Source organism: Miscanthus floridulus, chromosome 12, assembly GCF_019320115.1.
Source record: "Miscanthus floridulus cultivar M001 chromosome 12, ASM1932011v1, whole genome shotgun sequence".
Classification (NCBI taxonomy): Eukaryota; Viridiplantae; Streptophyta; class Magnoliopsida; order Poales; family Poaceae; genus Miscanthus; species Miscanthus floridulus.
In genome coordinates, this window is record NC_089591.1 from 44,943,762 (window position 1) to 44,966,509 (window position 22,748).

Sequence of the window (22,748 nt, forward strand, 5' to 3'; positions counted from 1 at the left end):
CGAGGTCGTGGCCCCCAGAATTTTCTGATCGAATAGCAAGCATGTCTGCAACTCCATTAGGCCTTGTTCGGTCCTCCGGATTGACTCTCTGAAACCATCCGCATTGTGTCAAATCCAAAGGAACCGAACAAAGCCTTAGGGCTCGTTCGGCTAGTATCATTCCTGCTAGGAATGATTCCTGGTGAAGGCTGGCCTATACAAATTACACAAGTGTTTCTGGCTGGAACGGTTTCAGGACGTGATTCTCTGGGAACCGAACTTACCTTACTGAGCAGCAAACTATATCATACAGGTCATCCACGACAGGTTTAACTTCAAACAGTACTTATTATACGGTACGAACCAGACTCTTCTTATCTTGAGACATAAAACATGCAGTTCAACCGACAACCAAACTTGACACGAACCAGACTCTCTTTTTTTTCAGAAAAAAAAACAGTTCAAACCGACGACCAAACTTGACACGAACCAGACTCCTTGAGAAACAAATTAAAAGAGTTCGACGACGACCAGACTCAAGTCTTAACACGAAACGAGGACGACGGCAGCAGCATAGCTAGCTCAACTCCAAGTCCAAGGAGCAGAGCGATTTGTTGCATTGGCGAGCATGGGCATGAGCGCGTTGGCCTCAGATCAGATGTTGATGAGCTGCACCATGTCCGACACCGCCAGCTTGAACCTGTCTTCAGCACACAGATTCTCCGGAAAGCTAGCTGAGGCCGACGCCGGATTCGCCTGCAGGTCCGTCGTCCACGACGCAAACAAAAAATTGTAAGGTCCCAGTTATAGATTGATTATAGAGAGAAGCTACTCATACAAGAGAGAGAAGAACCCAGCTGGTAATGTTTGGTGACTTACGCGGGCATGGATGCCGTACATGCGGAAGCCGTCGTGGGTGGAGATGGTGGCGGTGACGACCTCGATGCTGTGCTTCTCCAGCACGAACAGCGTCTTGGTCAGCGTGCCGGGCTCCCGCGGGCAGTGCAGGTTGATGTACGCCTCGTTGTTGGCCACGCTCACCACCACACGTTCTGCCCGGTCCACGTCTGGAACCCCGCCGCGGGCGCGGGGAAGGGCACCGCACCACGGGGCAGCTGCGCAGCGGCGGAGGAGGCGGAGCCACCGGCCCCGGCCGCCGCCAGGGCCTTGTTCGTGGCGGCCACGGCGGCCTGCTGTGCCAGGCTGTGGACCATGTCCGCCAGGTTCGCCTCCCTCGACGACGCCGCCGGCGCTGGTGCTGGTGCTGGCAGCGCTGGTGCGGGGTGGCGCGCGGACGACGCGCGGCTGCTGCCGGCACCCACCGCCAGCTGCTGCTGCGCCGCCCGCGCGCGCTTGCGCTCCAGCTTCATCTTCTCCAGCTTCTGGAGGGTGCCTTCCAGAGTCCTGATGTAGGTTACGGCCTCCCCAACTATGGTGGCCTTGTCAGCCTGCAGCAGCATCATATAAACTAGCAGGGAACCCCGCGCTTTGCGCGGGTAATAGTGGGGAAAAAATATTTATTTTGCGTCAAAAAAAAAAGAGAAAAAAACAGGGCGGTACTGTTCCTTAACGGGTAAGTACTGTTCATAGCAACCCATTACTGTTCCAAAACCTGGTTACTGTTTACGAAAACCCGTTACTGTTCAGCAGGGAAAACACATCGCGCGTTGACTGTGCCGGTAACAGTGTTCTGTGAGAGGAGACGGAGTTTTTGGACTGCACGCTTATTATACTATTGTATAGACGCTTATTATACTATTGTATAGATTTGAGCATAAACTGTACGGTATTCATTGTATCCATTTCTTTTAACTCTTCAAATATATACAAGTCATTGCAAAATTTCAAGGTAGTAGTTTCGTTCTACAGTTTTTCCCATTATAACTGTGCTACAGCAGATGCTACCAATACAACTGAAGAATCATTGAATTACTAATTATAAAATCGAACGAAGAAACATTCGCTGAAATCGACGCATATTTGCACAACTGGAAACGTTCCCTGAAAAATCATTGAATTACCAACAGAACACATGCATATTTACAAAATGAAAGATTAAGACAGGACAAAAGGTGAATCTAAGTCCAATAAAATTAACTGAAAACACTCATAAAAGGTTCAAAGCACATTCCTACTATAACCATAATGCATAGTAGTAACCACTCATTTGGCCAAACATCGGTGCCGACTATTACCCTCTAAATAAACAGCCTATATTAATAAGACAGGACCAACTATACTCATCAGGTCAATAGTTTCTTACTTGTCAACGCAATTTTGCATAATCCCTTATTTATCTGTCATCACCATATGCCTAGGCCACAGATGCCATGGGCACACCGATGGCAAATAAGGTATTGCAGTTTCCTTAGCTTTAATGAAAATTAAGAAATATTGTCCCTTCAGGGGAGGGGGTGTCACACCCTCTAGTACACAATTCACTGAACATGGAGTATTCCACATTTAGATATCAAATGTTGCAATTGCCAAGTGATTCCACATCCTCATTGTAGTTTCCCAGTCATGCTGCTAGCGTGGTCTGGGAGAGGAGGGATATGATGACGAGGGGGGAGGGGTTAGTATGCAATAAAATCCATAATTGAAAATTAGGGAGGATGCTTTATGTTGCGAAGAAAGATGGCTAAGACGAGAGATTAGAATGATGGAAGAGGCGATGTTAGAATAAGGCGACTGAAGCTGGAGGGAGGAGGGGTATGTGAAAACAAGTACCAGGGCAGACATTAGACATGTTCAGACCTCGGGCTGGGATGGGCTTTAAAAAGCCCAATGACAAATCCTACAGCTCGAGCCCACCCAAAGGCTAACACCGAGCCAAAGAAAAAGAAAAGCCCGAGCTTGTCCCTAGCCATCATGCATTTTTACTGATAAGTCTAGGCTCTTTTCGGGCTTCAGTGCCCAGATGCAAGAAAATGAAGCCCAAGCCCGGCCCAGAGAATTAGAGTGGACTAGTGTAACCCACTCAATGCACTAGTTGGGTTAGCCTTTCCATAAACAGGTTTAGCTTGTGTATATGATTTATCAAGAAGCTAGTTAGAGCATCTCCAGGATTTTGATATAATTTAGTTGCTAAACTAATTGATTTAGCAAGTTAATAAAAAAAATAGCAACCTTATATTTTGTCCTTCTCCAATAATTTTCTATTTTTAAATTTTCTAAAATCTAAAGTAGGGTTCACGTCTTATTTATTTTCAGATCGGTTTGGATCTAATCCGTGCACACTGCCACCGCCCTTTCATCCCTCTATGTGTGAGTGCTCTGCCAGGCGCCAGCAACCATCACCTGGCACCGCAGACCTACACCTGCTACAACCTCAAAGCAGCCTCAGCAATGGCCTGGGCGCTTGGCCATGCATCTGGCTGTTGCTATATGCCACCATCAGGCACACAACCGTGGAAACAAGGCTGCAAGGGCGGAGGGCATGTACTTACCAGCTGTGTCGGAGAAGAAGGGCAGCGGCGGTCGGACCGATAGGCGGCGGCGAAATAGATCAAACCAACAATATATCTGGTAAAAACAAACTCTGGCCGTGAAAACAGGTCTACGGAGGAGAGATAGAGTTCTCTGGACTTTGAAAATCTACGAGTTGAGGATATTTGACAACTTTTTATTTTTTAAGGAGCTCTTTTATCGAACTGTTGAAGGAGGCTTTTTTTTCCTTTTTGCTAAAAAATTAAGATAGGGAGTTGTTTTTACCAAACTACTCGAGATGCTCTTAAGTTATGTGATTTTCTCACCTAATTTATTTTGTGAGCTGGATTTCCATCCAAAACAAGAAACTACATCAAGCCTCTGTCATGTTCGCTTGGCTTATAAACCGTACTTTTTCAGCCAATGAACAATATTTTCTCTCATAACAAATCAGCCAACGGTATTTTCAGTCATGGCTTATCATAGCTATATTTCGATCAAAGACAAGAAACTACGTCAAGCCGTTATGTACAGTAGTACTTTAATTTTACATATCGAACGGATCCAAACCCAACAAGCTATATCGACTTTCTTCCTTATTTGGATCGGGTATCCACATCTAGTGCTCGTCTTCGGTAACATCATGCCAAATTTGTAGCATCCAATCCGTTGACATGCTAACTCATATCCAATAGCCTAACATAAAGATCTAGTGCTAACGCGCTATTTACTACTGCCTCCGCTCTAAATTGCAAGTCATCCTACCTTTTCTAGATACATAGTTTTTATTAGGGGGCTCTTGCGTTTGTACACTTGTTTTGTATCGAAATTGTGATTTTGCTCCTATTTTTTTTGACTTTGTGAATTTACCCCTACTGTGCCATTCACGAAGCACCAGTTTGCCCCTGCTCCGTCATCCACCCCTAACGGTGTTAAACTTTGTACAAAAGGACATAAATGCCCATGCGATTTTGCCCCTGTTTATGCCTAATTGTGATTTTACCTTGATTTGGAATTAGACTTTTTTATTGTATGCTGACAATTGATTAAATTTGGTCAAACATATTTGGCACAACTTGCAATTATTTGAACTCAGATTTAATATTGATAAATATTCAAAATTTTAGGATCAAAAGGATGGTCTCTGGCACAAGACGCAGGATGGTCTCTGGCACAAGGCGCAGGGGCGGCGGCAGGACGCAGGTGATGGCGATCTCCAGGTGGCTAAACGCTCCCTCAGGACAGAAAGAATGATGGCAAAATTATACCAGATGTCCTTCCAGAAATGAATGTATAAGAAAACATGTGAAAGTTGATGAGAACGAACTACAGCCACATCGTTACTGGCAGAGAAAAGTTGCTTATATAATATACTAACATTAAAATATTTTTCTCGACAGAGCGGCAGCAATTCTAGTGAGTGTTCCAACCACAAAAGGCAATAAACTGAAGGATGGTTATCTCAATTAATCTGGCATAGCAAAAGTACAATTTTGAGTCTAACTCACCTGAATGAGGACTTTCTCACCGTAGATTTGCTTAACAGCAGCCATGAACTCTTCCATAAGCTCATCATACTCCTGCCATTAAGGAAAATGCACAGATAAGTTCTCAGCATACAGCAGCCATGAACTCTTCCATAGCCTGATTTAAGACTATGCCGAAACTTCAGTTAGATAAAGCACGCGGATTTCAGAAAACATCACTTGCCAAACAGTTTGAACATGTTAGTGCCTTTTGAGGAAAAGAAGGGTTTTTTTCTCAGCAGAAACATAACACAATAGGCAACTTCTGTATGTCATTTCCAAAACAAGAGAAGAACCAATGCTTTAAAAATATATGTGAAATCCATCTTCATCATATTCCTGAACCAGGTGCTTTCATATTTCAGATACTTTTTGAAAAAGTTTCTTTGAAACCTACTAGATTGCCTTGCTTTTTTTTATTTAAAGGAAAGGTGCACCTACATTTGCATAAATTAACGTCAATACAAGAAAAGACAATTTGCTTCTATTTCCTATACAAGGGCCTATTACGAGATTAAGAAATATGATTTGTTTTCCCTAAACTGTTTTTTAGAAATAAGATTGCAAGACTAGAGTATGCCATGTTATTTCTCTCACTTTTTCCATCCTTCCATCACCATCAACGGCCTTTCCACACATTTCTTACAATAAAATAGCTACCGCAAAATGCATCAGTATGGGATACACCACCCCTAATAAACACAAACCAGAGTTACTTGACTCATGCACATCTTAACTAAATCACAGGTTGACAATGTTCATGTATTCATGTAATAATAACAAATAAACATCTTATCCCAAACCATCTCACTTGAATTAAAATCATTGTAAAAGTTTATACGAAATTACAGATATGACTCTGAAATCTGGAGCTCACTTATGCAAATAAGGCATACAACTGTGAAATGCAACCCAAAAGTATTTGAAATCCATAATTGCCAGATTATATCAAAATGCAGCACAGAAAGCATATTACCAGGGCAATTGCACCTTTCCCAAAGAATGCCCCCATGATCCTTGCTCTCATCCGAGGCTCCAGCCTCATCCACCAATCCACATATCCCTTCTCCCTCCAGAACACGTTTGCAGCAAGTCCAGCCTTCTCCTTGACACCCTTCCCAATTCTCACCGCCTTCCTCCCTCCAACTCCCCCTCCCCCTGCCGCTGCCCATGACATTCGCAGTGCGATCTCCAACCTGTTGGCCAGAAACTCCTCGATCACGTAGTACCCCTTGGCATTAAGCCAGGGTAGCTCCGGGAAATCCTGGCACACCAGTGCGGCCAGGTCAACTTCCCCCTCCCCGCAGTAGAGGAACCTCCCGCCAGAGATCTCGTCCATGGCCGCGACAAAGCCGTCGAGGTCAGCGAGGAAGGCTTCGGCGACGGTGATCGCGTCGGGGCACCGTGACGACGCGGGGGAGGAGGGGAAGAGGAGGATGTTGGCGAAGAGGAGCGCCTGCGCCCGGGAGCCCGCGGCGACGCGGGCGAGGAGGCCCCGGGAGAGGCGCGAGAGGACGGTTGGCTCCTCGGCCCCGTGCGCGGAGGAGGTGGACGGGGACGAGTGGAGGACGAAGAAGAAGGAGTGGCCGCGGAGGTGGAGGCGGCGGACCATGGAGAGCAGCGTGGCAGCCGCGGCGGGGGAGAGGAGGGAGGCGGCGGCCACGGCGCGCGCGGCGGGGGAGAGCGAGGCGAGCCACCGGAGGATCGCGGCGTGCGGTGAGGAGGACGGGGAGGAGGCAGCGGCGGCGGCGGGGCTAGGGTTCGCCGCGGCGTGGTAGAGGGAGAGGTGCGCGGTGAGGGCGTCCATGAGCTCCTTCGTGGTGCGCGGCGCCGCGGAGGTGGACGCCATGCTAGGGAGCGGCCGCGTCGGTGCCGGTGGTTGGTCGGGACTCGGGAATGGGGAGGACCGGAGGAGTGCTCGCTGTGGTGGGCCTGGGCGCCTCTCCCGGTTCCGGTCTTGCCGTCTTGGCGGATAAGAAGAAGAGGAAGGGGTATTTCAGTCATTTCGCATCTGATTTTATGTGTTTTGTTTTTTTTAATCGTTTAATCAGTCTCTAAATAACGGATATCCAAATCAGGGGTAAACGGCTCCGTTTCGAAATAACAGGGGTAAAATCACAAAGTTGAAAAAAACAGGGGTAAAATCACAATTGAACCTCTGGACAGGGGCAAAAACACCGTTTTTCCTTTTTATTATATATCTACACATAATGTGTGTCTTGGAGCATAGCAAAAACTATATACCTAGAAAACCCAGAATGCCCTTGCCTCCTTACTACTTGCATCCAAATTAGAGATCTAAAACCTAACCTAGCTGATGAAGGATGTCGTGCGAAGACGGAGAAGATAAAATTCGGATGTGGGGAACTTCGTAAATGCTTTAGTAATAAGAAGGCAAATTTTGCTGGAGGACACCATATATAGAAATATGCAATTGGCCGGCACACACCACTAAACGAAAAATTTGCCCACTACCATTACAAATTTATGGTTGTTTGCCAGTGAACACCGCGCCGAATAAAATAATCATTTCCACTGCTCAGGAGAGAGAAAGCATAGTGAGTAGATATTTTTGCCTCTACCTGCCTGACATGCACCGCTATTCGTAATGGTGGAAATAATTATTTTATTTAGCGCGGCGTCCATCGGCAAACAACCACAGATTTGTATGGTACTAAGCAAATTTTCCGTTTGGTGGCGTGTGCTGACCAATTACATGTTTCTGCGGTGTCCTCAAGCAAATTTTGCCTAATAAGAAATACAGAAGTTCCCCCATTTACTTCTAATGATCACACCATTGCCAAAGCAAGCACTAATAAGTGAAAATCTAGAATTCGCGACAACGCATGTAGTTGGGGATCTGCATATGAATAGAAAGATTTACGAAAACAGCGAAGAAAAACAAAGGAACGATTTTTCAACTTGCGTGCGCACATCATCTCGACATCGCTCATGGAAAACTTCAATCAAGAAAAGAAAAAAAAAAAAGAGCCATGCACGGACCTTGTCGGGGAGCTGGGGGAGGAGCGCGTGCAGGGTGCTGAACATGTTCTTCATCTTCTTCCTCCGCTCCCTCTCCGTAAAGATGTGCAAGTTGGGGTCCGCGTCCTCCACCGCGGCGGCGTTGCCCTTCCCGCTGACGCCGCCCACGTCGGCCTTATGGGCACGTTGTTCTCCAGCTACGTTGTTCTTTCCCTCCTTGGCGTTGCTGAGGTTGCTCTCGCCGGCGTCGACCGCCGCTGGTCTGGTGACAGCCTTGGACGACCCAGCGTTGTTGTCCTTGCCGGCATGGGGGCGGGGCACCACCTGGATGGCGAGCTTGGATGCGTTCTCCTTGGCGGCATGGAGCGCAGCCGCCGCCGATCTGGTGAGCCTGGACGACCCAGCGTTACCGCCGGCATGGGACACCGCCTGGATGGCGAGCTTGGTCCTAGCTTTGTTGTCCTCGCCAGCATGGAGCAACACCGGGCTGGCGAACTTCGGCTGCCCGGCGTTGTTGTCCATGTCCTTGCTGGCATGGAGCACTGTGGGGTTTGGGACCTTGAACCCGGCGTTGTTGTGCTCGCCGGCGAGCACCGCCGGGCTGTCGAGCTTGGACCCGGTGGTGATGTCCACGATGGCCTGGGGCACGGCCGGGCTGGCGATCTTGGATCCGCCGTTGTTACCATCGCCGGCGTGGAGCACCGCCGGGCTGGCGAGCTTGGATCGGGCGTTGTTGTTGTCCACGCCAGCATGGGACCCGGCTTTGCTGTTGTCGCAGTCATGGAGCATCGCCGGGCTAGCGAGCTTGGACCCAGCAGCATCGTTGCCCTTCTCCTCGCCGGCAAGGAGCACTGCCGGGCTTGCGAGCTTGAACTCAGCTTTGTTTTCCTCGCCGGCAAGGAGCACCGCCGGGCTGGCGATCTTGGACGCGGCGCTGCTGTCCTCACCGGCCTGGAGCACCGCCAAGCTGGCTATCTTGGACGCGGCGTTGCTGTCCTCACCGGTAGAGAGCACCGCCGGGCTGGCACGCTCGGACAACCCAGCGTTGTTGACGGCGCTGGCCAGCATGCTGACAGAGCTGGAGTTGGAACCGGCCGGCATCACGGTCGGCGTCGCCGGGATGCTGCCGTGGAGGGCGGTGGCCTGATCATGGCCCCCCTCCACTTCTTGGGGCAGGTTGGCTCCTTCCTGAGACATGGCGCAGTGGATGCAGGAGGAGAGGAGGGTGTGGGGTGTGCAGGGGAGTTGGGGGGGGGGGGGGGGGGGGGGGGGGGGGGGGGGGGGGCGCATTTGTGATGGAGAGGTTGGCACAAAGAAAAGATTTACACCACCAACAGCATTTTTTAGCAGCTTCTGTGCCTCATCATCAAGGTTAGAGATAGTATAAAGCGCCGCATATCGGCTGAAATTCTGTTTATCGTTTAACGATATAAGTGCGATATATCGGGCGATAAAGAGTTAAAAAGAATATCAAACATGCTCCACACACAAAAAAAAATCGGGCGATAAATGTTAAAAGAATATTACTAATGGCAACTTACCTACTATGATATTGCATAGCTAGGAGTTTTTGCTAATCAAGACACATAGCACTTTGACAAAGTTTGAAATCTATGGTAGTTTATTTTCTTTGATATATCTTTGTATGTGAAATTTTGTGTTTTGATGAAGTACAACGATCCCTGTTAAGAATACATGGTTGAATGGTTCTACCAATTTGAGCTAAAATTCTACTAGGGCAATCACGCGGCACGACATTTATGGAACTTTCTACACTCCAAAAGTAAAAGTAAACAAGTTCAACTTCACCAAGATAACAATTCATAACTCAAAGTAACAACTTTGCTTTGCCAATAGCAATGCATCAAATCGAAGTTACAACTTTGCTTTACCAAAATGGAAAATGTCTCCCTGAAGGAATTCCCACTTGATAACACCTCAAAAAACCATTTTGCCATGCCAGGGCAAGCTCTTCAAGATCCAAGTTCTTCAAGATCCAAGTTCTAAATTCTGCAGGCCAAAATCCAAGTTCTTCAAGATAGTAGGGAAGTTAACACCAAGATAACAATTCATACTCCAAAGTAACAACTCTTCAGCAGTGGATTATACTAACTACAGCCACGAGCCTACAACTCACAAACAAGGTAATAAGCACTAAACAGTTAAGCATCGGATTTACAAGCTGTACTGTTCCATAAACATCAAACATCTTATTCACGACCCATTTCTGATTCAGAAGAGGAGCTCCTAGACTCATACCCATCTCAGCATCTTCATCTTGATCCACGGAAGAAGATGGTGTTGAGGACCACGGTTGTTCCCGCTCAATTTGAATCAAGTTTAAGGATCACTCGGGCTGGGAACTGGGATTGGGCACAAATGGCCCAAAAAAGCCTGGCCCATACACAAGTTGGCATATAACGGCGATATTTTCATTCTTCGATATATCGCGCTATTCGGCGGTATTATTGTATTCTTTTGGCACTGGCAATACCACAGATGATACCTTTTTTTAAAAAGAATACCACAGATAATAAATCGCGGCTGGTTTTGCATTGCAAGCTGGCTCGCCAAACATTTGGCAGGTACCACAGGAAAACAGGTAAAAGGCATGCTGGCATGCTGCATCGTGTGAGGGGCTGTGCCTTGCTGCGTCGTGTGAGGGGCTGCCAAAACAATTTCCCTTACGGCAGAGTTGCAGTTTTCCAGCTCTTGGAAACGCCTGCCAACGAAAGGAGAGATTAAAGATAGAGTGATAGAGTCATTCCAAAAAAAATACAGCTGATTATCAATTGGCGTGATTACCCAGTTGTCCTTCCTGATAGACATCACCCCTTTTCTTCTGGTCCCACTGAAACTGCATTTGGCTTCACATGCAGCCTTCTGCATTTGGCTTCTCATACACCCTTCTTTTTTTCCTTTTTTTTTTTATAAAAAAGGCTCTTTGCAGTGGAACTGCATTTTTGGCGTTTTTTTATTATGCTGCTGATAGAAAACCACAAACTCCTTGTCAAAAAGGACAAAAGAAAACCAGAAACACAGTGAGCCGAAAGTTGATTCACGGATTTCATAATCATCAGAACAAAACTCACATGATCCACCAATTGCTGCTTACAATGTCACAAAATAATGAAGGTCTGATTTATTCTTAAGAGGAACACCTCCCAAACGTATTGCATTAAGAAGAATTTTCCCGTTTGCAGGGCCCAGAAAATGCCCAGAAGGCCACTGCCTAGGACACGCCTAAAGTCCATGTATCAAGCTGAAAGCAGCCATGGCGAGACGCTGAGATGTTTTCGTGCCACGGCTAGTTTCTTCCTCTACTTGGAGGCTTACCGTACAGCGAAGAACATCGAGTCTTCACAACAAAACTGCCCTAAATTTTGTTATGATGCATATGTTAGCTACTCAACAAGCGACTATAATCTTTCATAGAAAAGGAGCGTGGCCTCTGCACACAAAACATCCTCCTCTGGAACTTCTGATACGTTGCCATCCGATATGTAAAACCACCGCCTGCCAAGGCCTGCAAGAGGTTTCCCTGGATCATCAGGGTCAGGATTTGATGCAACTCTCCTGTAAACTGCATAATGCCCTCCTCCACATTTCCCGTAGTGCTCAACGACAGCCGAGAGACCATATAACTTGCTCATTGATGGATGCGGTGATGATGATGAACTACTAGACGCATCAACATTTGCCTGAAAATGACAAGTGATCAGATCCTTATCAGTTACCACCCAAATCAGGTAGTAAAATTTTAAAGTGGAGTAACCAACCACGTGAATTGAGTGGCCACTATTGTTTGTTGCTTCTTCCTTACACGGCTGACTTGATAAGTGCCCTCCAGTAGGCAAGGCATTTAAGCTCATCTGCATATTCAGTTGTCGATATAGATGGAGAGCTTGTTGGCCATCTCTTTGCACATTCATCACTAAAGGTCCAGCGCTCGATGCACCTCCCACAAATGGGGATAGATTGAGAATTAAAGGGAAAGAAATATGTCCCTGCAGTTGAAGTACTGATCTCTCGGTATGCTACATTGTGTGATAGAGTAACCACATTTCGCATATAGCAGCAGGCTTACCTGATGTTTGATGGGCTCACCGTCAAGACTGACTGAAGCACGTAGCAAATGGATGCATAAAATCTGGAAGAGGACATATTGGAGGTTGTTACTTAATTTTATGACAGTTCATGTAAGTCTCAACAAGTACTTCAATTTTGGATACCTTCGGGCAATGACTTATAATCAACTGCTTTGTTGCTCGTGAAGATGATGAACGTGGCATTTCCTCCATGGGGAACATATCCCCGCAACTGCAAGTGTCATAGTCGACGCAGGTGTTAAGCTTGCTAACCTTTTCCTGTAACAGTTATCAATGAAGTTGTCATACTCAACATTTCAAAGTCAAATTTTATAACAAAACATGGGTGCCATAGAATTTCCAGTGCAGTGACAATTAATACAAAGTAGAATATAATTACCTCATCAACTTCAGATTTAAGAGACAGAAATTTGGCAGCAATGATGTGCCAACACCGATCACAACGATAATTGTCAAGATGCTCCACCACAGTAAAGTACTTTAGGCAATCCACCAAGCTACACCCACTGGTCTAGTGTCATGTCATAGTATAAATGGAAGAAACAAAAGTATCATTAATGAGCATAAAATGCACAGCAAATGAATAAAAAAAATCTTGAATCACGCAATGAAATTTAGGAAGGTTCATGCAGTCATACAATATCTCCATTTGCATTAAGCACTGGCGAAAGAGGCAAGCAGTGGAAATTCTCGAAGTCCAATGACAGCTGTGTGATATGTAACAAGGGCAGAACATTAAAAGTTAACAAAATAGGAGTATTTTAAGCTAACTGTCAAAATGCACAAAATTACTTTGATTGGTAATATGAAAACAGCATCAGTAGTGGTTGGCTAAATGACTTCCAAAATATGATTCTTTAATTTTACCACACAGCTACAAAAGGTAGGGGCATGCACTGGAGATCGTGTCAATATCTATGTATCTAGTTGTATAGAGGGAATAAAATGCATTCAGCTATGAAGACAACAGTAGGTTATTTTTTTATAAGCCACAGTTTAACAGCGACAAAATAAGAAGCATAGGAATCTACCACAGATGAACAGTTTCTGCAAGACAATATGCTGCCAATTGTCCCATCAAAGGGGCCAAATAGATTTTTTTTCCAGCGCTTGCATTCAGGCAGGTTACCTTCCCTTTGCTTGTATACTTTGGAGTGAGAAAGGGTGATGTCTGCCAGAGAACTCCTATGTGGTACATAACAATGGGAAAATTCATCCCTCAATGAGATCAGAAGATGGAGAAAAGCTTCAGAAGCGTCCTATAAGGAAAATTAGTTCCCATGATGACTGCTCATCTAATACAATACTAAAATATGAAAACAAGATAGAGAAGTAAATATTATACCTGCTGTCTGGTCAAATTGAAGTGACTAACATAGAAATTCAAAGCATGCATTACTCCATGTGGATTCAACACAGTTCTTTCATCTCGAACTATGCTCAAGTCTGCAACATGCAAAGCTCAGGTACAATAATAACAATTTATGATCATGTAACCAAAAAACATTTATAATCAAATGGCGGCAGGAAGAACAGAGTGTCATACATTTACATTTTGCAGGACATGACTAATTTCAGAAGAATAAAGCGGAAAAATAAAATAAGTCCCATTCAGTGGTTTTATATAGAACCAAGAATATATTATGTGGGGCAAAGGATCCAAGCAATGCAAATAACAAGGACCCATCAATTCCCAAGAAGATTAGAGCATAGGAGAAAACACTGTTGAAAAATTACAGGGTGTATGGATTCCACCACCGATGCATTATATTGCATATGCAGCTGAGAACCCCACTTGATATTTGAACTTATAAGCCATGTAGGGTGTGATTGGTTGGGTGTATCCAGGACAAACAGGCTCCAGGGATGCAACATTTAGCTGTTTGGTTGCTTGGTTGACCATCCAAACCTGGCAGAGTGGGTGCAAGCGGCGTGTCTCAGCCTGGCACCGCGGAAACGCGGATGAATTCCATTTCTCGCGAGCCAGGCCCGCAAGGTGCGACGCTCCTGCCCACAACAAAGCGGAAAGGCATCTCATGATGAAAAAACAGGCAACCGAACACTTTCTCGCAGGAGCCAGGCCACCACCAAACAGCGTCATCCTGCATGCGCTTAGCTTGGCCAGCGGCGGCCTGGTTCGCAGCAGCTAGCCAGGCTGGGTACATTCCAGAACCAATCACGCCCGTACTGTATAGGGGTTCACATACAATTCCAAAAATCTCAATAGAAGGACCCCCCCCTGAAATTTACTGCAGTAAAGGGACAATACTTGCAATGGAAACCAAATCTAGAGTTGTGACAAGATTTCACAGTGGCGATCTCGAAAATGATAGGAAGTTCAATAGTCCACAGTAACAAGATTTCAAAGTGGGGATCTCGAAAATGATAAGTTCAATAGTCCATAGTAACAATCTTACCTTCCAAGAGAGAACTTAGAGCGAGAAGAAGAGGCATTCTTACAGCCTTTTCTTCAGGTAGCAAGCCATCAGTTGCAAGCAAATTATCTAGAAAGGAAATAAAACCATCACAGCTGGCAAGTGCCTGCCAAGGAAAGGCTATCTTATTTAGCATTAACCCAGCTGGATGTTAGTAGAATTACAGAGTCGATATTTACCTGGAGGATGACATTAAGAAAGCAATTGTTGCCAAGATTTCGCAGACCTCCAACATAGTATACTCTCCCTGACCCCAAAAATAAATTCCTTGGATAAACCCATGGTATGGACAAACCACTATGCAATGCCTTGCATAACCCAGCAACTCCTAGTCCCAAACCGACAGCAACTGCCGCAAGACTATAGTGACGTATATTTACTTCTCTCTGAGAAAGCAGTCGATTGTCATGCATAAACTTCCCCATGATTCGCACCTGAACCAGCAGAAATAGTCTTCATAAAAAAATTTAATAAGAAAAATGACCAAAGGACAAAATTAAAGGAATCAATGCCCGGGCATTGATGTGATAGTACAGCAAATAAGGCAGCCAAGTGTGAACACTTAAATAATAATAAAAAAAGTGTATGGGGGTATCTCTAATTCTCTCTCTCAACGGGCAAATCACTCATCGTCAGCTCCTTATTTATAATAAAGCATGGCACATTGAATAGTTATTTCAGCAAAATCAACAAGCCCAGTTTTCAGATGAAAATTGGCAATGCTATTGTCCCAAACTGGAACTTCTTCAAGACTTCATGCAGTCTCATTGCCCAATACACAGTAAGTTCAACATCAACTTATGCTAAGAGCAGTGGACGGAGAAAGTACAAGGACATGAGTGTAACCATGAGCACGCAATGCAAATGTACACCCCGTATTTTTTTAAAAAAAAGGTCGAAGTTAGAAGGCATGTATACACTTGTGCTCAGAACAGATCCGAATGCAAATAGCCAGATAGCTTAAGTTAGGGTTCGGGTGCTCGGTTTCGCATAGTAGGGAAGAGAAAGGGTGCGCATACCTGGTTGGTGCTCGTCGCCGCCGAAGGACCCGGCGAACGACCTGGCGAAGGTACCGACGAAGACCTCGGCACCTGGCGTAGGGCGGCGGTCGCCCAGCTGCCGCACGAGAGAGCGCGCGCGGGAAAGCGGGAGAGTAGGAAAAGTGCCGCCGGGCTGTTTGCTGAAGGGAAAGAAGTCCAAAGTCAAACTCCAAACAAATCTCGTTATTTACGGACAAAAAAAAGCCTATTCTCTATTATTTATTATTACGGGCTGTTTGCAAGTCCAATAGCTGTGCCTGTGCAAGTGTGCATCTCGCCAATGCAAGAAATTTAACGCTCTGAGATGGTGCTCAGTATCTTAATATAGGAGCGCAGATGCGATGCCATCGAGATCCATTTTGCCCACCAATCCACCTGCCCGGCTCATAAACTGAAATCCAACCAGTGTCGCTCACCTGCAGATCGTGTTAGCAAACCTAGACAACATAAACATGAGATCGAATGCCGTCGTCGTCCATCGGCGTGTGGCGGCGGCGGCCCGCGGTGGCCCGAAAAATGGTGCCCGCCGCATCCTCCCCCCCCCCCTCTACCTCTCTCTCCCCCTCCCAATCCTCCACCACCATGACTTCCCCGGCGCTTCCCCAGCGGGCTCACCGGCCGGCAGCCCAGATCCGGGTTCCTCTGGACCGGATCTGGCCTCCTCCTCGTCGGTGTGACGGCGAGGGATGGATGGTAGGGCCTGAGCGGCGGCTTCTTCGACGTGTTGGTGCGGCCGGCCTGGCGGCGGATCTGCCCCCCCGTGTGCGGATCTGGCGCCTGCTGCTGTCGTCCAGCAGGGTGCTCGGCATGGGCGGCCTCCGGGGCCTCTCATTCCGCGCCGGCCCCCTGTAGCCGCTGCTATGGGGCGTCGGTGGACGCGGCCGTCGCCAGGGCCGCGCTCGACAGACGGCCAGTTCGGGGGTCGCCACCGGCCTGGCATGCTGGCGTCCGCGCTGCGGGGCCCTCCGGTCACGGGGCCGGCGGCAGCTGTTTGGTGACGCGCTGTCACCAGATCCAGCTGCTCGCCCTGAGCCCGGATCCGCGCGGTGCCGACGTCTGCGCCGCGGCTGTCGCCGGCCACAGGGCCGGACTTGCGTGGGGGTCTGGTCGGTCGGACATGGCTCTGGCCCGGTCGGTCCATCCCGTCCGCGGAGGCACGCGGATGGTCGGCGCACTGGGGGCTGCTGTGGCGGGGCTCATGGGACTCTTGGTGGAGCGACGGTAGTTGCACGGGTTCTAGGCGAAAGCTCAGCCCAATTTTATTCGGGCGGGCGACGTGACGCCTTGGCGCCACATACCTCCTTGGAGGCGTCGCTTCTGAACCCCGTGCTTTTGTGCCAACATCACCAGATTCTAGGCGAAAGCCCCGCCTTAGAACCCTCTAAGGCCAGCGACGATGGCATCTAGGATCGTTCACTTGGGTGCCACCTCCTTCCTGAAGGCGTCGCTGAAGAATCCCGTGTGGTCGTCGTCTTTTTGTGGTTCTTGCCGTTCGCTCCTGGAGGAGTTCCTCGTTGTTGGCATCTGCGGATGTCATTCCCTTCTTGAAGGCTTCGTTTGGGGCACTATTGCTGCCACAACTCTCTTACCCGCGCGTCGATCGTCGGTGTTCTTGCCTGCTCTGCTGTGCCTATCTGTGCTTCAACTCTATCTTCACATTGGTTTATCCTTCGGTGTTTGTTGTTGTTGCTGTCGTTCGGTTCGTTGGCGGATGCTTTGCCGCTGTTGCTGCTTGGGTGGATGCTTGGCCACCTCGTCGCTTCGGTCTCCACGCTCATTCAGCTGCAGAGCGTGTGATGGCCCTCATTACGGATGCTTTGCCGTAATGGTACTTTTCCGGCGGATGCTTGGCCGCCGTGGTCGTTTCCCGTGCGGATGCTTTGCCGCTGTTGTCGAGCCGGCTCCCTTGGCTTCCTTGGTGGATGCTGGCTATCGCGGCTACACTACACCTTAGGCTATCAATGTGTTTTTGTCTTCATGTAATAGGCTCAGTCTGTAAGGGTTTGGTGGTGGAGGAACCCCCTTCTTTCTTGTTGTATCGTTTGTGCTTGTGGGATTGCGCTGGTAATTCTAGGATTACCGGCCAGTCCTTTATAAAAAAAAACTCTGCTTCTGCTTAATGAAAACCGTGCCTGAGGTACGTTCGAGAAAAAAAAAATGTGTATGATATGATTCCACGTTATTATAACTCTGTAACCTTACAATGGCGCTCTACCTAAATACAAGACCAATCACATTCACAGTAAAAAAAAAACAATCTACCTCCTAAACTACAGACTGATGAAGGCGTTCATTCAAGCTAAATCATGAACCGTTCTCCAAGTACTTCAATCCGTTCTGCTCTCTCGGGGCCACATCGTCCTTCGATCTTAGCGGTGTGGAGGCAATGTTCTTGATTATTGCAGCATACAGGTCGAATTCGGCTTTGTACTTGCAGCAGCTGACCTCGATCCACTTCTCCGCGAGGCTTGTGGAGACGCTGTCTTGGCTATCCCTCTCATGTTCTTCAACCGCAGGCCGTATCTCGTCATACAGGGCGTCGATTTCGGAAAAAGCCTGATTCTTCACTTCCTGCAGAATTAGATGGATTAAATAAATGTTGCATGCATTTAAACTTCACAGGATTTGCCACTACTATACTGCTTCAAGAGAAGGGAGTTTTTAATCATAGCAGACCATTACCTCACAAGACAGTATTTCTTCGCACGCCACAGATGATGTAAGCCGGTCACAGATATCTGGAATATCCAGCTGCTTGTGCAGAACGCGTTTAGGTTTCCTACCACGACGTTTCGGTGCGGCCTTTACAGGGACCAACGCTGAATGGTTGCTGTTGTTTTGAGATCCAGTTTGATTCGCATGATTTGCAGCTTTGGGCACTGAATTCTGAGAAACGTCATGATCATGAGTGCCTTGTACACTACATTCAGTTGACCCATTCTCGACTACATGAGCTACCATTGGCATGGCATTCAATGGCTCGATAGTCATTGGTGTGAATTCGTTTGAGCTTGCAGTCAATGGTTCAATATTCATTGGTGCTAATCCATTTGAGCTTGCTGTCAGTTCGTCGACAATAATTGGTGCAAATTCATTTGTTCCAGCGTTTCCAGGATTCTCGGTACTCTGGACTGTGCTGATGCTGCTGTATTCAGTAACCATGCCATGACTTGATAAGAGGATATCCTTGTTAATGCTTGTTGGTTCATCGTCAGCAGAATCATAAAGAGGGATATTCTCAACAGAAAACCTGCACAGATCAACAGAAATTGTTGTATAATTGCTACTCAAAATCATTGCATCCATAAAGAAAATTATTCAAGCATCAAAGATTTTACTAGTCAGGATAAGTAGATCTGGAAACCAGAGCAAGCATACTTTTCACTAAAAAGTACTCCCTCCATTCCAAATTCTAATTTGTTTAGCTTTTCTAGACATAATGTATATCTTGAAAAGTCAGCACTGATTTTCTTTCCTCTCTCTGTGATGATAAATCAAGACATGGAGTAGTATTAATATTGGTTAAAATATGCGAAGTCCTGCATGTGCCATTTAATAAGTTTTCAGTCTTTCTTCCAGTTTATCTTAACAGGCAAAGCAAATATGTTGGTAAACAAAATTATTTGCCTATTAGAAACAAGCACATAAAACTTCTCCCAGAGATAATCCAAGTGAACCTAAGTTTAGAAACTGACTGAGGTAGAATCAAAGCTTTCTCATCGGTCCATGTCAAATATATTTTGAAAAGAACAACTGAACATTATTATATTGTACAGAGACTAACATAAAGGTCAAACAAGTGCAACCAACCTGTCATCATCATCTTCCCACAGGTACGTGGCCTCCTGCAACATACCAATCAACAAAGCTCATTAGGCACATATTGAACATATCAAATATCAACTTACAAGGAAATACAAAAATGGCCAGATAATGATGCAGAATGTCGATCTTCCAAGCAATAAGTAGATAGCACAAAGGCTCAAAACATTATGTCAGAAAATGAGCAAATGCAGAAAACAAGTGCAATCAATCAATCTTCCAATGTCTGACAAAGAGGATTGGCATACAACAACTAAAAGATAGTGGCGATTCCTTCTGCCGAACACTAGTGTCAAGCATGAAATAGGAAGGCACATGCACATCATAAATTTGTTCATCCACCTGGAAACCACGTGATTTAGCCCCAAGAAACCCAGAACAGCTGGGAGCTCCACAGAGGCAGCGCACCATCACACCACCATACCACTCGAAATTGTAGTCATAGGATAATTCTGTTCCAAACGGAACGTTTTGCTTTGCAAAGATTCCAACTCTTACTTCCCCAAGGACATTCCATTTCCTTGTCTCACAATTCGGTTGGCTGTATGCTTCAATTGCGAACTATTAGACTTAATTACTTACAAGTCAATGACAGAAAATTTCAATAATCAAATCACACACATAAGAAGCAAGAATGAAATTTAAATATGTTGTACGTTTAATACAAACTTTACCATGAATGGTTGATAAATCTCGCAAGGTTCCCTTTTCTTGTTGCATCAATTGACTCATCAGCATTGAGGTAAATGATGTAGGCGTCCTTTAAACCTAACAGTTACAGAAGCTAGATGTTATAGCTAGCTAAAAAAGGACCAGTGTGCCACAATTCAAATATTAGAAGGGAGAGAGTATCTGCAGACCCTGGGTTTCATAAGCTTGAGCTCTACGTTTGGCTTCCTTCCATGATATTACTTCTCCACAATATTCAATAACAAATTGACCAGCCTAAAATCATTTTAGTTCCAAGTTACTTAAGCATATTCACTTCAGTATATTGGAGGATATAAGGAAAAAAAGCACCAACATAATTCATTCACCATAATATTCTCATCAGCCACAAGGCCCCATCCACGCCCTTCAGTTCTTACAAGTCTTGTCCTGGCATATTGACATTTTTGGAACCGCTACCAACACAGAGATTAAGTGTCAGCATAATTGCCATTAAAGTGTAACGTAAAGAATAAGCAACATGCAAGACCTCCTAGAACCTGATTTCTTTTTAAGGGGTTATTCATACAAACCCATTCCCTCCTAATACATGTGGATTTGATATGGCAAGTGGAGCCGGCCTAGGGGCCCATGCAGTACTGTAGCAGAATATATGTAATAACCGTAGCCCAGGGTTTACCGTTTAGTGGCCGTTTAATCGGCCGTTTAGGCCGTTTAGGCAAACACCAAATATATGTAACCGTTGCCTGAAAGAAAACTAAAATTCAGACACTTAAATTTTAGCAAATCCTTTTTTATTGGTACATACATATGGAACAATTATAGTTTTGAATAATTTAGAAGGAATTTCCCCAAGAAAAAAATGCGGTTCTTCCCCCTCGGCCACGTATAGGACAATCCTGCTAGCGGAAGCAAATGTTACATCAGCAGTCTGACGTCAGAGTTGACTAGACTGAAATTATATTTTTGGAAATGTCGATATTAAAATTGGGACCAAGAAAACATTTCTTCTCCTTCTATATGAATAAAATAATGTATGTATCTCTGCTTTCGCTTCCTATCCAGTATCCGCTAGCAGTCTCGGCGATTCGCGGCTTCTAAGAGCTTTCTTCCAAACGAGGAAGAAGAGTCCAAACGGGGAAGTGCAGACTGCAGACGTCAGACGATGACATGACATCCATAGCCATGGCAGCGTGCTACACTGCTACGCACCGTCGTATCCTTAGCCGCCAAGACAGCGTTTGCCTAGGTCGGTTCGTTGATTTTTATGGCGTTGTTTATTGATCGCGATGCTGTTAGCAGCTTCAAGAAGGGGATGGCGCGTGCCTGCGTACTCGTCCGTGCCGCGGGCTGCTGCTGCTGTTGCTAATCGCAGGCCTAATCCAAGTTCGCTTCCGCGTGGCGACGACGCTGCGGCGTGCTCTTGGCCTCTTGCTCTTCCTGCCATTTCTCTCGGAGAATGAGCTATAAAACAGGGAGCGTTCGTGATGCCATGCGGCTTTACCGCCACGACGTCGACGCCGACGATGGGGTGCTCGGAGCAGTTGCTGGCGACGGAGACGGCGGCGATCGTGTCGGCGCTCACGCACGTAGTATCCAGCGGCCGCGGGCCACCGCGCCAGGCGCCGGCGCTCGTCATGCCGCAGTGGCACCGCGCGGACGACAGCGCCGTCCACCATGGCCAGCTCGCAGGGGTGGCGGCGCCCGCGCCCGCGGCGCGGAAGTACCGCGGGGTCAGGCGGCGGCCGTGGGGGAAGTGGGCGGCGGAGATCCGGGACCCGCATAAGGCGGCGCGGGTGTGGCTCGGCACCTTCGCCACCGCCGAGGACGCCGCGCGCGCCTACGACGCCGCCGCGCTTCGCTTCCGCAGCGGCCGCGCCAAGCTCAACTTTCCCGAGGCTGACGCCGCGCGCCGCGCCAGGGACGCCGAGGCAGCCTCCGCCGCGGCCAGGGCCGGCCCGCCCGCCACGCTGCTCGAGTCGCAGTCGCAGGCCGCCGCAGGCGACGACGACGTGGTCGATTACCTCGACTACTCGAGGATTCTCGAAGCCGCCGAGCCCAGCGGCACCATGAACGGGCTCTTCGGTGGCCACGGGAACGGACGCTTCCTCGGCTCGTGGAGCATTGGCACGTCGCCACAGTCCTCGGGGGGCTCCGGCGCCTCGCTGGCCGGTGCCGCCTCCTCCGCTCCTATGTTCCGTCGGCCTGATGACGGGAAGCAGAGCAGTAATAAAAGTGCCGCCTTTGGGGATTAGTCGACAATTTTTGGTTTTTTTTTTTTTCTTGTTTGGCACAGCTTAGCTTCACTATATAAGTTGTTTATTTGTAAAATAGCTTCATGAGCAATTTTTTTTTTTGAAGTTGAGTTATTTTGAAACTAAGTGTTTGACAAAACAGCTTTACATGATGGAACAATAAATAGAATGATTATAATATAAGAGATGAAGCTGGGATAAGTTATTTTTTAGTTTCATACTAACTCATATCTTTGTGAGAGGTGGAGAAAAATAGTTTCACCCATAAAACTACTTTGGAAATGAGTGTTTGGTAAAAAAAAAACCAGCTCACAACAGCTCATAAAGTTATTGTGAGCTGTGTCAAACAGATCATATATATTATTAGTAATAGTATAGTATATAAAAAACAGAAGTAGTCTAGGGCCATGTTTAGTTGGCCACAGATTTGGCGCCGCCAGAGTTTTTGACACTGTAGCGTGTACTGTAGTATTTCGTTTGTATTTGGTAATAATTGTCTAAT

General features: G+C 46.8%; 3 protein-coding genes and 1 pseudogene across 3 annotated transcripts; 1 reads left to right on the top strand and 3 right to left on the bottom strand.

The window, feature by feature from the left end:
• Nucleotides 1-633: 633 nt before the first annotated feature.
• On the bottom strand, nucleotides 634-9,113 carry LOC136495386 (probable endo-1,3(4)-beta-glucanase An02g00850; annotated as a pseudogene).
• A 1,906-nt stretch (nucleotides 9,114-11,019) lies between these two features.
• On the bottom strand, nucleotides 11,020-15,624 carry LOC136498086 (ubiquitin carboxyl-terminal hydrolase 27-like). The gene is made up of 11 exons (XM_066494026.1): nucleotides 15,480-15,624; nucleotides 14,640-14,894; nucleotides 14,443-14,566; nucleotides 13,371-13,471; nucleotides 13,057-13,284; nucleotides 12,664-12,732; nucleotides 12,405-12,536; nucleotides 12,149-12,283; nucleotides 12,004-12,066; nucleotides 11,696-11,923; nucleotides 11,020-11,617 (listed from the first exon to the last, which is right to left on the bottom strand). The coding sequence occupies exons 2-11, from the start codon at nucleotides 14,883-14,885 to the stop codon at nucleotides 11,336-11,338; spliced, it is 1,608 nt and encodes a 535-aa protein (XP_066350123.1). The 5' UTR covers nucleotides 14,886-14,894; nucleotides 15,480-15,624; the 3' UTR covers nucleotides 11,020-11,335.
• Nucleotides 15,625-17,664: 2,040 nt separating this feature from the next.
• On the bottom strand, nucleotides 17,665-21,178 carry LOC136495791 (histone-lysine N-methyltransferase ASHH1-like). Its single transcript, XM_066491620.1, has 8 exons — nucleotides 21,128-21,178; nucleotides 20,360-20,446; nucleotides 20,183-20,267; nucleotides 19,997-20,090; nucleotides 19,665-19,863; nucleotides 19,311-19,345; nucleotides 18,183-18,750; nucleotides 17,665-18,071 (listed from the first exon to the last, which is right to left on the bottom strand). Exons 1-8 carry the CDS (start codon nucleotides 21,176-21,178, stop codon nucleotides 17,805-17,807), a joined length of 1,386 nt encoding a protein of 461 aa, XP_066347717.1. The 3' UTR covers nucleotides 17,665-17,804.
• On the top strand, nucleotides 21,106-22,275 carry LOC136498667 (ethylene-responsive transcription factor ERF110-like). The gene has a single exon (XM_066494548.1). The coding sequence runs from the start codon at nucleotides 21,479-21,481 to the stop codon at nucleotides 22,244-22,246; it is 768 nt and encodes a 255-aa protein (XP_066350645.1). The 5' UTR covers nucleotides 21,106-21,478; the 3' UTR covers nucleotides 22,247-22,275.
• The last annotated feature ends 473 nt before the right edge of the window (nucleotides 22,276-22,748 follow it).